We start from the raw sequence: 16,767 nt of genomic DNA on the forward strand, positions 1-16,767 counted from the left end.
ACAAAATCCATCTCAATCATTTACAACTCACATTCCAGAACATTTATTGCTATTAGGCTAAGACTATTTTGGTTTCTTCAAATAGTCACATGAAGAAAGATGATATTATGCTAGCCTTACAATGTTTGCTTGGTTTCTTCAACTGTTATTTTATACCAGTTTATACCAGTTTTATAAATGTGGGTTAACAGAGATGTGAGCTTATCTTACCTCCAGTTAAGGGGTCACAACTGCTCAAATGGCCATTGCTGTTACAATTGCAAGGTTGGCAGCTGCCACCAAATTTCTGGGGATTTCCAAAATATCCTGCTGCACACCTACACAAAATACAGAAAAAGAGAGGAAACAGTCAAATAACTCATCATGCATACAAGCCAATTTACTCAACTTCTAGCTCCCTATTTGGGAAATTATAACACTATAGGAGGAAGGCTGATTTTCAAGAATGAGTATGTCTCAATACAGAGATATGTATGGCATGAAAGAGAACTTATGAGAGGAAGAAGCAAGCTCTCTTTTTCCTTGACATGAAAACAACCGAATCCCCATTTACTCCTATACCTGAATGGAAGATAAACAAAATACACATAGGAGTTAGTTAGTGGCTTAACCAATATGGAAATCAGGAGTGATTGTTTTTATGCAAGAGTTATGTTCCTGAGGATATCACACAGCTAAATATTGCTTAATTTGTGACTAATTTCCTCAAAGAAAAGATTCAAAGTAAAATTCATGTAATTTCAAATTTTTAAATAAAGGGGGATTTAATTAATATTTCCTATTGTTCAATTTCAAGTCTGCAGAAGTTAAATTTGCACTGCTTCCTGCAGTTTTGTATAGAACAAGTTTGAACAATTTAGAGCAGTTACAGCTGCTACTCTTGGCTTTTATTATTCCAGATAATTTAATGATGAGAACTTAGTTCTTTATTTCCAAGTTAGATCATATTTCCTTAGTTCCGAGCTTCTGTTTTTTAAAAAACAAAACACACACATGTCAGTGTTTCTGGAAGTGGGATGTGAATTAAAATAAGCCTATTAGCAAAGTTCTACTCCTACCCTATCCTTCACACCCTCACTTGCTACCAAATTTTCATTAAATCAATGTGTGTGCTGTTTCATCATCAACAGAACAGATAGGAGCAAGGAAACAGAGTATTTGACTCTCTTTTCCAAATTTAAATTTAGCATCCAAGAAGTGTGCAAAGGACACAGGTTTGAATCAAAAAGAACTGGCTAGATTCTTGACTCTCCCATGTACTAATGTGATCTTGAGCTGTTTTCTTAACCCTTCAAGTTTCATGCATCCCATGAAAATGTAAGCTTTAGAAGCACATGGATTTTGGGCTGTTTTGCTTATGTATATATTCCTACCACCTGGTAGAGAATCTGGGCACATGGTATGTGCCAGGCAAATACAATGTTGATTGAGTGAGTGAATGAACTCGACTCATTGAAATATTTTGGTTCAATGGATATGAGCTAAGAAATGATGTATAAAGAATGTAGTACAATGCCTGCACATAATAGACACTCAAGAAAAGGGAGCTACCATTATAACACATGATGAAATGTAAATATATACGTGCAATTGGTGTCATTTGGAATTACTACATTTTAGTACATAAATGAGAAGCAAAAAACTCAGCCATTCCCTAATTACCAAGAAGGTGGTTGAACTGAAGAGACTTACCTAAGTCCACTAAGCAGGATTGTTATGCACTAATAATAGGGTTTTACTTCATGTGATCAGCTCATATTCTAACAAAATATTTTTTCTAACAAAAAAAATGCTACACAAAAGACTTATGTTATAAAATACTCTAGCTTGAGATGTTTCACTTATTTTCCTCATAAAAGACACATAACTACAAAATACTTTTATTATAGTCACATAAATATTTAGGAAGTTTGATTCTTGTTTTCTTTACTTTTGCAGAGTATTAATTACCAATTACAAGAAATAACAGGTTCCCTTATTCTCACACTGTGGTAGTGGTTAAACACAATGGACTGAGGTAAAGCTTCTTGATCTCATAGATAATATTGGCACAACAGATAAAGAGCAGAAAACATGTTTGTCATCTGTGGCTCTGGGTGGCCGAGGGAGACAAATGAGCACTATGTCCTGCCCACCTAAGTCCTGGCCATGATCCTACCTCCCACTCCATGCTGTCCTGTCTTTGTCTTTGCATAATTAACAACTAGTGCTGAGAGCGAGGTCTGGCACAGAGTGGGTGCTCAATAATAGTTTAACAAATGAAAAAATGTGACTTTATAATGGCATTTACCTGTGAAAAAGTTAAAAGAACATTTTCAGAAACAATAACTTGATTTTTTGTTACATCAAGCATAACAAACATAAGTTGAGAGAGCTGTTAATTAAGATTTCCTCTTTACAACTCAGCTGCCTGCCAAGTGGATGTCTCATCTAGCCTGTTGCTGTTTTCTATTTCATTGTTTGTGAAGAACCATAAGGAGGAATGAATTAGGAAATCTCTACCAAGGATGACTTCCATGGCTTCAAATGACAAAGCTTCCAATCCCCACCCCCATCCCACCCACCCTCCCCGTCTCAGTCCTGGTGCCCCTTCTGGTCCTCACTCTCCAAGGCTGGTTGGGCACCCCTCCTATTGCAGCCGGACTTAAAACAGGTATGTCGCCCTCACCACTTAATGTCTGTTCCCCACTTGAGAGCAGTGTCTGTGATGGGGTCACTTATGTGCCTGTGGTTCTTGACACAGTGCCAGGTATTCACTAGGATTTCCATACATTTTTTTTTTTATTTAAAGTGAAGAATAGTAAGTCTCCCCAAGATATTCAGAACATGCCTTCCCAAGACATGTCATTGGCTTGTGGATTAATTTGAGTTTAGGTTAATAGAGGCCCTGCAGTCTCTCAAGAAACTTTTATCACTCTCTTAACTACCTAGAAGATTAAAGTTTGGGGTTCTTACCCAGAATTAGGATTTTTACCAAAAATAAACTTTCTATGAAAGAAAACTATCTTTGGGACAGGAAAACATCTAATTACAGAGATTTGGTCTTTGTCCAGAGTCGCTCTCCATCATGTGAGTCCCCTTTGCTTTCCTCGAAGTCCCATTTATTCCCAAATCGATGTGAAAAAAATATCCAAATTTATGTGGATTCTCCATTTGTATATAACTACCTTTGTTCTTTTTTTCCTGCTAATCTGTCTTATGTTAATATGATCATTCAGTCAGTCTGAGAAGAACCCAGAGGGATAGAGGGACATTTCCTCTCTGCCCCTACAGAAGGAAAAATGAATATAAATGTGAAGCAAGTGTGGGCAATGTTGTTCTCATTGAAATGGAAAACAGAACATTGAAATGTTCCTTTTTACCACAGGACAGTGTCCATGCTCCTACTTGATGCTCAGTGTTCCCCTTGATAAGGCAGCCCCCCTTCTACTCTCACTCCTTAGGCTGTCTTGCATTATTTCCCTGACTAGAGCTCAGCTGCCTTCCACCTCTGCTTCCAACTCTGCTGGTTTCTAGTCCTCCCTTAGACTGAAGTCCACAAAATGCTTCAGATTACCACAGTGTAGCGGGACCAAACATACTTTATTACAAAAACCAGTTGAATTAATTTTCAGGGTTTTCTTGAAATTTAGTAAAACTCTTCCAAAGTTTATCCAGGAAACGATATGCCAGAATGATGAAAGAAAAATTTTAGATAAAGGTGATAGGAGGCATCTCGCTTAATCAAATATTCAATGGCCCTAGAAGGAAGTCTATTGAATTGAGGCTACCAGAGCGAGAGAAGGAGAGTACACAGCAGGGTGAGGACAGAGAGCAATGGACTACAGTGGAGGCCGTGGTGGGTGGGGAGTGTGAACATCCATCTGAAGAGGTGTGATCCTGTGCCTCTAGACTGCACACAGTGTTGTAAAACTATGTTACTCAATAAACAAACAAACAATAAAGCACGTTTCAAAGGCATTTTATGCTTTCAGAAATGCTACAGAAGTGATAATGGCACAAGAACCAGATAAAATGTAGAGAAATAAATGCAAATTTATATAGAAATCTTGCATTCACACAGTAAGCTTAAGTGAATTTAATTCAATCTCCCTGGCACAGAGAGAGCATGTGTGAGAACATGAGAGTAAACGAGGGAGAAACAGCTGCCCCGCCCCCCGCCCCATCATTAATGGGCACATACCCTGGAACGTGACACCAAGGATGTGAATCTGCTATTTCCCCAGTGGGTCTGGTTTCCTTGTGCAGATCTCACCCTACTGAATGTGGTTTTGGGATGTACCCAAACACGATCTATATTTCAGGCAACATGAACTGTGGATTGTTGAGAAATGGGATATTGAGGTAGTCAAGGTTATTTGGTCAATTTTTGCCTAACATCGATTCTAAGTCTAGCTGTGATGTGAGATTAAAACGTCAATAAGACATGCAGAGGGTCGGGGTGCATAGGGCTGGGAGGGGTAAGGGGAAGGATATGTGGGGTTGCATGTTGGTGAGAATACAGGGCTATGATATGTATGTTGGGACTCATTCTCAAATTTCTGAAACATGTACAAAATAAGAAACAGAAGGAAGTTAATGATTTATTAAGTGGGCAGTCTTGTATTTTCCCAAGAGACCTATTTCCAGCCTCAGTGAATTTGCTGCCCCACCCAGCTCTGAGCCAAGCTCCAGCAGAGCCCCGCCCACAGTCCCTGCCAGCTGCGCCTGCCAGCTGAGCCCACCCCACCTGCGGGCCCGGGAGGGGCAGCACCCACCTTTCACACTGTGTTCCTGTGTATCCAGGTTTGCAGGAGCACCTCACGTTTCCCCCATCCACGACACAGCCGGTGGCAAAACTTGAAGGGAGACAAAGAAAAGCCCCAGTAAAAGAATAATTCCATTGGCTCTGTTACCACAGAGAACTGACTTGTATCAAGTGAAAATGGAAACCCAGGGTCCAACTGCTATTTTGTGTAAGGGAACTTTTGCCCATGGAGACTTGTAGAGATAATGATGAATTACTTCAGCTGACATTGGGCACATTTTGGTGAACCAGGCATGAAGGACAAGGCATGAAGGACTGTATTTTGTTTTATTTTTGGCCTCGAGAAATACATTCCTTCCCTTAAGACAAAGCAAAGTAACTCACTTTGGGAGAGATGATTACAACAGCATTTTTCCAGGAATAATAAGGAAGGAATAAAACATGTCTAGGCAGAAAAAGAACAAAGAGTTCTGATTCTTAAAAAAAAAAAAGTTTTTCTTCTTGTTTATTCTAGCTCTTTTCTACTGGGCATGGTGCCTTCTGGGAAGAAAAAGTGGGCTGTTTTGGGAGGGGGGCAATCCTTTGGCTCCCCAGAAGGAACTAAAGCAGGAGCATGCTTGATGTTTAGAAAATTCTGTGGGCACAATATCAGTGACTTTTATATTTTTCAAATCAAGTTGTAGAATTCCCTTTCTTTCAGTTCTAAACTGGGATAGTTGAGAAGATTTTTTAAAAAGAGATCATGAAAAAAGCTGTTGCCTTGTGAAATGTCTATCTGTCTGTTGAACAATATATGACATAGGGCCTCCCTGTTGGCCTCGGAGTTTAAGGCTCAGCACTATACCGTGGTGGCCCACCTCAACAGCCTGAGTTCAATCCCCGGTCAGGGAGGTGACTCACAAGGCACATCAGACCTTTCCTGTCTCGCCCGCTGCTCCCCTCTGCAGTCTATTTCAGTTGATTCACCTATTCTGCTCCCCACTCTCTTTCTGGTTAATCTACTCACCCCCAACACCTCTGGTCTGCACCCCAGTTCTTCTACACAAAAATAAATAAAGTCTTTAAAAATAAAATTCATGACATAAGTCTGAGGGAAACTAACTTCTTTTATCATTTGCTAAGAGAATTATTTGAGAAGTTTCTCTTGGTCTATTTGATGGATACAGAGTCACACCTCCAAACAGATGGTTAGAAATTCGTCAGCAGTATTAATATTGCTGGAAGGATAATCAGATGAAAGTAGGCACTTATCGATAAATCTGAGAAACTGCCTGTTACTTCATTGCCTTGAAGCTGGAAGCTGACCTTGATGATAACAATATGCTTTGCCACCAAAGATGAAAAGTTTCTCTGAGGCACTCTGGAAATCTTGCTGCTTCCTGTTCTCTCTAGCTTTTATTCAAACAAGTCTGGGCAAGTATAAAGTGATAAATGCGTTTGCAAATAAAGCCACAGGACAGGGCAGGTTTAAGGAGCATCAAAGGCACAGATAGCAAAGCTGGGTGCACATTTCAAGCCACACTGGGGCAGGTGACTCCTGCTCATGTTAAGACTTGGCCAGTTTCTCGGATACTGTGCTGATTATCAATCAGTCTTGTGGTGCACATGTGCTCCTAAGCCTGTGCACTTTTGAAACTTTGGCAGTACTTCCTGATTTTCACATCCACTCCTCCACTTAGTCACTTGTTTTGTTTTGCTTGCACCACAGCGAACATGTCATGATGAGCAAGAATATGACAAGGTGCCAAGACCAAAAAGAACAAGGATTATTGTGAAAAGAAAATGGTGACTTTGCACCTGCATAATCTATTGGCCATCCTAGAGTCTCAATGACAACTCAGATTAGAGTTGTTTGTGGTTCAGGACTGTCCTGTGGTTTCCATCACAATGAGGATAAAATCCAGATGATTTCAGATAGCCTGTGAGGTTCTTAGGAGATCTGAACAGTGACTGCCTGGCCAACCTCATAACCCAGTTCACTCCCCCACACTGTACTCCAGTCACGCTCGCCTTCTGACTGTCCACAAACACATCGTTATGGGGGCTTTCTCTTCTGTTTTTTTCCTTGCCTGCCCCTCATTGCTAAGATATTGCTCTGGCTCACTCCATCTCATCATTCATTGATCCTTACCCAATAATTTGAAAAATCACTCCTACTACTTCTTCTAAAGACTCTACTATCAATGCAGAAAATACCATTTCTATCTGAAACCATAGTTATTGATTTGTACATGTATTCATTGCATGTGATGACTCCTCCCCAATTTTCCAGGTAAAGCCTTGTAAGATCAGAGTTTGCCAGTCTTCCTTACTTCAGTTTCTCTAGCATCTGGCAAAATCAATTCCTTACCCTATAATAGATGTTCAATAATAACTGTTTAGCCACTGAATAAATAGCAAAAGGAAATATCGGGGTCTCCTTGGTGGTGCAGGAGTTAAAGTCTCAGTGCTATCAAGCTGTTGCCACTGTGGCTTCATGAGTTTGATCCCCTGCCAGGGAGCTGACCCACATGGCGCAGCAGACCTCTTCCCTCTCACCCGCTGTTCCCCTCAGCAGTGTATTTCAGTCAATCTGCCTGTTCTGTTCCCTGTTCTGTCTCTGGTGAATCCTCTCACCCCCCACACTCTGGCCTACACCCCAGTCCTTGAATGTATAAAAATAAATCTTGAAAAAATAAAAGGAAATACCCAAAAGCTTACAGCTTAGAAAAACTGTTTTTGTTTAGAATTTTTGTTCATTCTTTTTTTATATCTAACTGCTTTCTTATGATAAAATTCACATACCATATATACTGTTCACTTATTTAAAATGTACAATTCAATGACTTTTATTATATTCTTGGAATTGTACAATAAATTGTACAATTTATTTTAGAGCATTTTCACCAACCCAAAAGAAATCCCACACCCTTTTAACATTCACTTCCTATCCTTGCTCACCCTCCATTCCCAGTCCCAGGCAACCACCAAGCTACTTCCTGCCTATAGATTATTTTCCAGCTTCCACAGTACCTGTTTGAGTGAGGACACGGGCAGGCACTACAGGATCCGTGGATGGCACTCCCATAGTAACCCTCTTTGCAGCGCTCACAGTGGTCCCCAGCAGTGTTATGCTGGCAGTTCTTAGGACAGAGGAACAGTACAATTAATGGAAGCCTATTATATTTTTGCTATAAGGTCATTGTCATCTAATCACTCATGCAGTTATAATTCAAGTCTTCTGACTGTACAGAGATATCAGTACACTAATCACATACTTTTCCTGTCCATTCAATCATTACTGGTGCTATAAAAAGGGTGTTAATTTTGCCCTTCCATCAGCTATTTGGTGCTTACCATCATGAGGAATGACGGAGTAGAGAGAGATTTGTGCATTTCAAATGCCACTGTAATATTTCCTGGCTGTGGGATCATGTGCCAGTTCTTTTGCTTCTCTGACCAGTTTCATTGATGTATGATTTACATACACTTAGAATAATACCCACTTCCCAAGGTTGTTAGGAGGCTTTTAAAAAGTGCAATAGTAAGCGTAAACTCCTTTCCTCTTTCCCTTAGAATTGTTTCTCTGAAAATCTACCTGGTTTCATTTCACACTTCACCTAACTATGATATACTGAAGAGCAATAAAATTGAAATATTCTTAACACATGATATATATTAATACAATGAAAGTTCCATTGTATCTGAGAAAACACCCAACTTCACTCCAAGGTCCTAATAAATTAAATTTTATCTAAGCTTTTTAAAGCAAATCTAATTATTTGCACATTAAAATCAATGGCTAATGAAAGTTATTCTTCAGTAAAGTGTTGAGATGTTACAACTTTGCAACTGAACAATCTATGGAGACTAAACGTAATGGATTTTGTCAAATGTGTTGATTTTGTGGAGTATTTAACTCAGTAAAACCTGTCTTGGTGTTAGTAATAAAAATCTAAATGCACAAAAATAGGCAGGAACTCTCCCATTGCTGTGGGCTTTCGATAATTCAGAGATCCTTGTGCTAATTGTATGGCCTGGAGTAAGTAATTTAAAAAACCTGCTCATGAGTTCTATCTCTCTATGTGGAGGTGACACTTCAGTTGGAAACCCCAATGGATGTGAGCTCTGAAACACCATCTGAAGCCAGGCTTGGGAAAGACAGTATGTTTGCATGTTATCAGTGAGTGTGGCGCTGTTCTGAAGCAAAGCCTCTCTTTCCTTCCTAAGTGTCACCTACTTGCCTGGCTTTGATAGATCTATCCCTTCTGAACTTTTGAATTACACCACTAAGATGTTATCTTTTCATATTTTTCCAGATACAAAATTGTGCTATAAACACAAGGGCCTAGTAAGTAGTTTGGAAAACTAGGAAGGCCTTTAAAGGATTATGAAGCCCACACATGAACATTTGATCATCCCGGAGAGCTGACCCTCGCACCATATCCTTCCCATCTTCCCAAAATGTCACAGCGGACGTTTCCTGTTGGTCTGGATCCTGGGAACAAATCCCCACTGGAGTTTGTGGATCCATAGAGGGTATCTTAGGGTTGTCAGGAGAGGGTGTTGACAGCTTCCTTTACCTTTACTTTGTGCAACTGCCATGACTCAACATAAAATAGCTGCTATTTTGAACTAGTTATTTACCTTCACACTGGGTTTTTAACTGCAAATTTGAAACATGGTTGGATAGACATTTTTTAGTGCTACGTCTGCTTAGTTCTGAGTTGAAAACATGGAAGAAGTAAGCATGTAGAGAAACAGGTGAGGCCATATGTATCCTCCTAAAAGCACTCTGAATGCTGGTCATCCTAGTGCCTGTAGAGAGGGCTGTAGAGGGGTCAGTACGATGTAGTCGGAGTAAGTCCCATACATCTGAAATATCCCTCTTCAGTTGGGAGTTTCTGTCCTGGAAGTTGTTCTCTTCAGTCCTGCAAACTTAAGGCATCTGCCTATCAAGTTTCCTGGTTTTTTACTGTGAGTGAATGAGTGAGTGAATGAATGAGTTCACATCCACTCCCACAGGATGTACCCCCCCACCCCCCAAAGACCCCTTTGACACCCAACATCTCTTGGGCACTTACTGTATGCCCAAGAATGCTGGCACTAGGGAATAAAGATGGAGTAGTCCCCTGACATGGATATAGAGAGAACCCTGTGAACAGACATATTCAATCTGTGGAAAATATGATAAGAGCTGTGCTGGCACCCCATAAGAGCAAGAGGAGGGGCAGCTTCTTTCCAGAGCTTCAGGGAAGGCCTTCTGGAAGCAATAATGCCTGCATGAAGGACAGGAGTGGAATTAACAGGGTGGAGAGGCAAGGGAAGTGCATTCCAGGCACAAGGAGCTGTGTGCAGAGAACCTTGGGAGTGTGTGGGCAACAGGAAGCCACTGGTGCTCTGGAGGGTGAAGTGAAAGTGTAGTGGATGCAACTGGAGAGGCAGCAGTACAGATCAAGGAGGCCCAGAAGCCAGCTGAGCAGTGTATACTCCTGGGGGGCCCCTGCATCAACTGTGAGTTTCAGATGAGTTATTCTTGGCTGGAGGGGAAGAGAGGCTCAAGTGACAGGGAATAAAATGAAAGAAAACCAGAGAAAGAAGATAAGAGGAAGGGGAAGGGACATGGGAGCAGAGGGAAAGATGAGGGGGGACTGAGATGGCAGAAGGCAAGGCAGATGGGTGATGGGGAGAAAGGAGGAAATATGGGGAGAAAGCAGGCAAGGAGAGGCAGGGAGGACACAGAGGATCCAGCCATGTCAGGCCCCTTCAGTTGCCAGCAGAACACATGGCCCTATACTCCTGCCCTGCCCCACTGTACATACACTGCTGTGCCGACAAGGTGCTGGGCTACTTTCTTTTCAAACTTGAAGCAACATGAAGATTGCACATGTGTGAAGATTCCAGATTTTGGAAACTGGCTTTGGATTCTGAGGGACAGAGATCAGTTTGCAGAAGAATCCGTCCATTTGATAGTGAGGGGATAGCCTTGTTACTGGTCTTTGAGAATGAGGGCTATGCCCTTGGCTCTCACACGGTGGCCACATTTGAGAGCAGGGTCGGCACTCAATGCCTCCCATCAAGCTGTTAAGTGGACACAGACACAAGCTCCATACCTCTGTGTGTGCACACATGTGTGGTGCATGTACGTGTGTCTAAGCATGGTGTGTATACATGCACTTGTGTGCACACACATATGCCCACTGGACAGCAGCTTATTGAGAGTAGGGGCTGTGTTGGATGCATTAGATCCCAGCAGCCAGCGCAATCCCTACCATAGCAGAAAATGCTCAGTATGGGTTTTCCTGAATGACTCATTTCTATATGCCATATGGCCATTAGGGACAAGTGAAGACAGAGCTATAAAGAAAGGAAATGAGAAAGAAAATCTTCTTGTTTGATGAAAACTTACAAATTATGACTCACTAGTGATCCATTCATTAGGTGAATGACCTGGAGAGAAAACTCCCTTTGATCTTTGGCAGCTTTTATAAAGTGGACCTGACATTAGCAATGATTCAGTGACAGATAATGTTTATTTTTGATTAAAGCATCCACTTTGTGTTACACACAACATACAGAATGAAATATAAACTATTATATAGGGAATACTTATGAGCTAGAAGACATCATTTCTCAGTGTCTTTTTTTCATTTTGAACTTAGAAGGTTAACATCCTCCAGAATATTCTGTAAGACTCTTTACAACAGTTTCCTGTCCCAGCCTGTCCCATCTTGCAGAGGAAACAGTTCCCTGGGACATACTGAATTGGCTTAATACAATCTAGGAACTCAAATAGTTGAAACACATCTAGTTACGTTGCACAGTGCAAAAGAAATCTCTGCCAGAAGAATTTATTTCCAAAGAGCACAACATAACTGGGGCCTCAGTATTTCTGAGGGTACTGCCACTCTCTCCTTTCCTTCCAACTGTCAGTCTCCTTCTAGTCGGGGCAGCCCTGGCTACCAGGGAAAAGAACGCCAATGAAAAGGAGGGCAGTAGAAAAAAATGTTCTGATTCAGGATACAAAAGAAAATTTTCCTGAGAATAATTTTCCTTGAAATAATTTTCTAAACTATTCCAGATGATTATTTTCTGATGGATAAGCCATAGACATCAAGGACCCCCTGACCTACCTTCCCACGTAAACCACTTTGTCATGGCAGCTGTGGAGGGTTTGGGTTTGACGGATCAAGCATATGCTTTAAGTTTTTCTTAGTATTCCCTCCCCCCAGCCTGCTTTTTGGAGCTATTGTACACTTGACAACAACTTAACTCCCCATCTGTAATCTCCCAGCACCCCAACAAAATTGAGGTTTAAAGTAATGCCTTCAATTTATTATGTCTTGGCAAGAGTTAAGTCCCAGGTTCCACCCATTAATATCACTTAATGAAGTAGCAACTAAGGTGTAATGTAATTGTTTAAACAGGTGTTCTTCTCTGGTGGCACATGTTAAATGCGGGAGAAAAATGAAGTGTAAAATCATGCGGCCTGATAACTGTGGAGCCTTCTACATCTGCACAGCAGCTTCTATTTAGAGATTGTAAGGACATGTGACATTTCCTGTCTCAGAGCCTCATAGGGGAGAAGCACAGAGACATATTGCTTACTGGTAGCATCACAGCACCAATTTACTTACAATACATATTCCTGAGTCATCCTGGCATCGATTTGAATGTCTGTTGCAATTGCAGGGAACACACCGTCCAGTAAATGAGCCTTTGTTATCCCAGTAGTATCCAGGGCTACAACCCTATTTTTATAACAAAAAACGGTTAGCCAGTAGAAAAAACAAGTTATCCATAGCATGTGGCAATTCTGACTGTCAAGATTTCATTTTTTAAAATAACTTTTTTCCTTTAGTTGGTGGGTGGTTTTCTCATTTCAAATAGTAGCCGGGGCCACTTGCTTTCCTTGTCAGGTTCTGTTTAGGGTCCATGCATGAGAGTGTGAATCTGTGCCTGAGGAGACATGTAGTGGGGAATTCAGAGAAGGGGATGTGGGGAGAGTGGGGTGTGGAAGTGGGGTTTCACTTGTTTAGAGGTTGAGTGAGGGACAGAGTGATGAGCGTGCAGAGAGTCAGGATGTTAATTCTTAGGGGAAGGACCTCTGAGCAAATCTCAAGTTTGAGAGTCAGGACGTCAATTCTTAGGGGAGGGACCTCTGGGCAAATCTCCTCAAGTTCTCTTTGGCAGTTATTTCCTCTCCAAGTTGGGCTGGGCCATTGGCAGGGGGTGCAGGGAGGGGAGCCCTTATCGCTAAGGGTTCTTCATTGGAATCACTTCACTGCCACTGTAAGCAAGAGGGAGCCCAGGGGAGGAAAATGTGCTTGCTCCCTCCTCAGAAACTTTCCAGAAGCTTGGTTCTGAATGAACACGCAAGGACCCAGTTCGAGTGAGTCGCCTTGGATGTGTCTTGTTCTCTTGTTCACTATCACTTTAATTACTCCTACCACTACGTTGTCTCTTTCTAGTATAATACAAGTTATTTTTCTTATGGATGAAAACGATTAGCTTTTTTTTTTTTTGATGAACTGATACCTTTTAAAGGATTTTAGTTAAGAATGCCCTCAAGAGAAAAAAAAAAGCAATTATTATACCAGACACTAAAATTTTAGATTTCTTTCTTTAAAGAGAAGTATAGATATATTCTTTATTTTAGCAGAGCAAATCAGTGCACTGATTTAAATCAGATCAGCTGCCCCTTGTTTCTTTTACTAATCTCCTCCTCTATGCCCTATTATTAGAGCACCAGGCAAAAATATTTCTAGATAAATAATCTTTTGTCTAATGTACTTTAAATAGCACATATATCTGTCAGATGCTGAAACTACTGTCATGGGAAGACTTGAAATGAGCAGTCCTTTCTCATTCACCCACGGCCAGAAAGGTCTCCTGGGCCAAGTGGAGGAGAGGAACAAGCTAACCGGATGGAACTGAGGAACAAAGCTCACACCTTGCCCAGAGTGGAATATCCCACAGCTGCTAGGAGCTTCTTCCAAAATTACCAATGACTACAGACTGTACACAATAATAAGACTATAATTTCCAATACATTTTTTCCCTTCAGTTATTAGGAACCATGTTTAGGCAAAAGAATGCATTACACAAAATTAGATGACTTTATGTGTTATATGAATAGGCTTGTCTAAGGGAGTGCCAAAGTATGAAAGGAATGCTCTGTAGCTGAAAGCCCGATGAAGAGATGCATTTGAACAAATTTCAGCCAATGATGGTTTGATTGTATCTATAAATATCTACCAATAATTATCACCATATATCACATATGCTTATAAAACAGTTACATTTGCTAAAGCACAAATTAGCTACATGGATAAATATACCTGGCTTGTTTATGACAACATACCCAAGGAAGTCTCAATTAAACATGCTTTGGAAGAAAAGATAGCCCATCCTGAATAAAGTTAAATTTTAATTTGCTTTTGATTTTTAAAAAGTACTATTTCATATATTATGTATCATGTGACTCTCACAACATCTGTCAGTTATTGAAAGAGAATCCAATCATTTTTCTCACCTCTATACAGCACATAAACTCCACACTTAACATAAAATTCAGTTCAAGTATTCAGATTGTGTGGGAGACTTATTCTAACTGAAAATAAATGTAGACTGAAATATCTTAGCAAAAGACTTTTGCAACTCATCATTTTTAACTTTTGGAATAACTTTTAGAATAACTTTTTGATAAATGTTCACAGCACACATGATGTCCCTATCAGGTTTCCAGGACTATTTCATCAGCTAAACATTCTGTTCCTCTGTGAGTGTGCAAGGCATATCCAGGAAGTATAAAGAGAGTGAGTAGAGTGCAAAGTGTTTCATGCCTGGCAAACTGAAGCTGGTTTGTTAGGTATTACACAACCCTGATCTTCACTTTTCTTGAATATACATTTCACTGATTCTTGTGTCTTACTTTGCAGGTAATTTTTTTCCAAGCAGAATTTGAATCCTACAGGCACTGGATACTTTCGTCCCAAAGTCTGAGTTATACATGAAAGGGCACAAAATTGCCCAGCCTAGTAACACCCCACAGGCATTTAAACTCCTAGCTGTCTGGGCATTTCCAGGTGGGCTGATGTTTATGGGGTTTGTGGTTAATAGCTCAGAAGAGCAATCTGACAGGCACCCTAATAAACACTGCCAGTCTACATGACAGGAGGTCATCAGTCCCTCCCCCAGCCCACCTGTGACATTCACATGCCACAAAGCTGGGTACCCTTCCCCATCCCAAACCAAAATTTCAAAGGGACATTACCTGGCTGGGTTTAAACTCCACTTGACTTGCTTGCAGAAGACTCTGACCAGGAGGCTGAAGAAATGCTACCCTTTGCCGCTGTGAATTGTATCCCAGACACTGCCCCAGGACTGCCCCAAAGATCCACAGCCACCCCAAACTTGGGGTTGACCACCTCACTGGCGGGGGCATCCTGGTCCCTGAGCGTCCTGCTGGCTGCACACAAGGCTCTGCCTCCGCCTCTTATACCTGCCCTTCCTGCTCGGTGCCCAGGCCCGCCTGACTCAGGTGAGGCAGGCTGTCTGCGGCAGGAGGCCCCACCTGTAAACTTCACACATGAGTCAGCCTGTGAGAGAGCACACATAACAGTCCCACAGGGAAGCGCACCGCTCTGTAATTCCTGTGAGGTGGGGCAGGCATCACCTTCTACCCACCTCACCCTGCAGACGGCACTAGCCGATTAGAGCAGCTGTAAATCACAGGCTGAGTCATGTGCAGTGAACACGCCCTGGGCAGGAGGGTGGTAATCCCAAGGTTCATCTCCTTCCCTGGGGCTACGTATTTTAATAGGGCTAGGAAAGAGATAGAAGGAAGGTGGGAAAAGAATGCAAGCACCTGTGGACTAAATGTTACCTACAGGAATCCTTAGAAAACCATGTCAGCTGATGTGTAGTTGATCCTTGAACCACATGGCGTTAGGGGCAACATGTAGTGGAAATCCAAGCATAAATTTTGACTCCCCCAAAACTCAACTATATCATAAACATTCAATGCATATTTTATGTTATGTGCATTAGGTACTGTATTTTTACAATAAAGTAAACCAGAGAAAATAAAATGTTATTGGGAAAATCAAAAGGAAGAGAAGAAACATTTGCATTACTATATTGTACATCAATACCATAAATGTATATCATCTACTTACAAGATGAATTGTCTGTCTGTCAGTACCCACATCAATATTCTCTACAAAACACTGTCATGCTTTATGTATTCCTAATACTAGACTTCAAAAATGAAAAGATAATGTGAGAAATTCATTTTTATTTGTAGGTATAATGACTCACGCATTGATAATATTAATTGGGAGGGAAATCCACTTACAAGTAGACTTGTGTAATTCAGTTGTTCAAGGATCAACTGCTTATGCAGGTTAAAAAAAGAAACTCTTATATGCAAACCATGTCAAGACCCCTGCTATCAAGGAATCAGGAGAGAAAAAGAAGGGTGTTGCTCAGTCTACCTATTTGGGTGTAAGGAAGACATAGAAAGACAATGTCTGCTATTGCCTAGTAATTGCACTAACCATTGTGCTTCTTCCCTGCTTTGCTATTGACTTGTCAAATAGTTTCAGTATATGGTATTTTCCAATCACCTGAGAACAGGTCAGGTTGACTGGGCCTCGAATCATGAGCCTGCTTCAAGCTAGACAGTGGGGCTGTGATCAGGATGTTCTCTGGAACACACTCCGCTGCGGAGTTGGTACTGCAGAGAAGCCCAGAGGAATGAAGGGCATAAGAAGCCTGCACCAGCTGCCAGGAAGCAGGGACTCAGCATGCTGACCGGCCAGCCTTTTCAGACTTGTCCGAAAGTACTGATTTCTACAACCGGGATCTTTTGAGCTTCAGTAGCTTTTGTGTGGGTTTTGGAGCACCTGGGGTTCCTTTTTCTTATTTAATACCTAAGGGTGGTCCAGGGGGCAGAGAAATTCTAGCCTAGGAGGCCCAGCAGAAGGCTGCAGGAAGCACGGAGTTCCCCAGACCTTCCACAGTGCCAGACAGTGGCC

General features: G+C 41.4%; 1 protein-coding gene across 1 annotated transcript in view; it reads right to left on the reverse strand.

Moving 5' to 3' along the window:
- LAMA3 (laminin subunit alpha 3) overlaps window positions 1-16,767 on the reverse strand; it is a 262,122-nt gene that overhangs the window by 55,013 nt on the left and 190,342 nt on the right. The window contains 4 exon segments of the mRNA XM_037508729.2: window positions 211-317; window positions 4,758-4,838; window positions 7,760-7,869; window positions 12,364-12,477. Coding sequence (XP_037364626.1) covers window positions 211-317; window positions 4,758-4,838; window positions 7,760-7,869; window positions 12,364-12,477 — 412 coding nt within the window.

The sequence above is a fragment of the Talpa occidentalis genome, unplaced genomic scaffold, assembly GCF_014898055.3.
Source record: "Talpa occidentalis isolate TD23 unplaced genomic scaffold, MPIMG_talOcc4v2.1 talOcc4.13, whole genome shotgun sequence".
Lineage (NCBI taxonomy): Eukaryota > Metazoa > Chordata > Mammalia > Eulipotyphla > Talpidae > Talpa > Talpa occidentalis.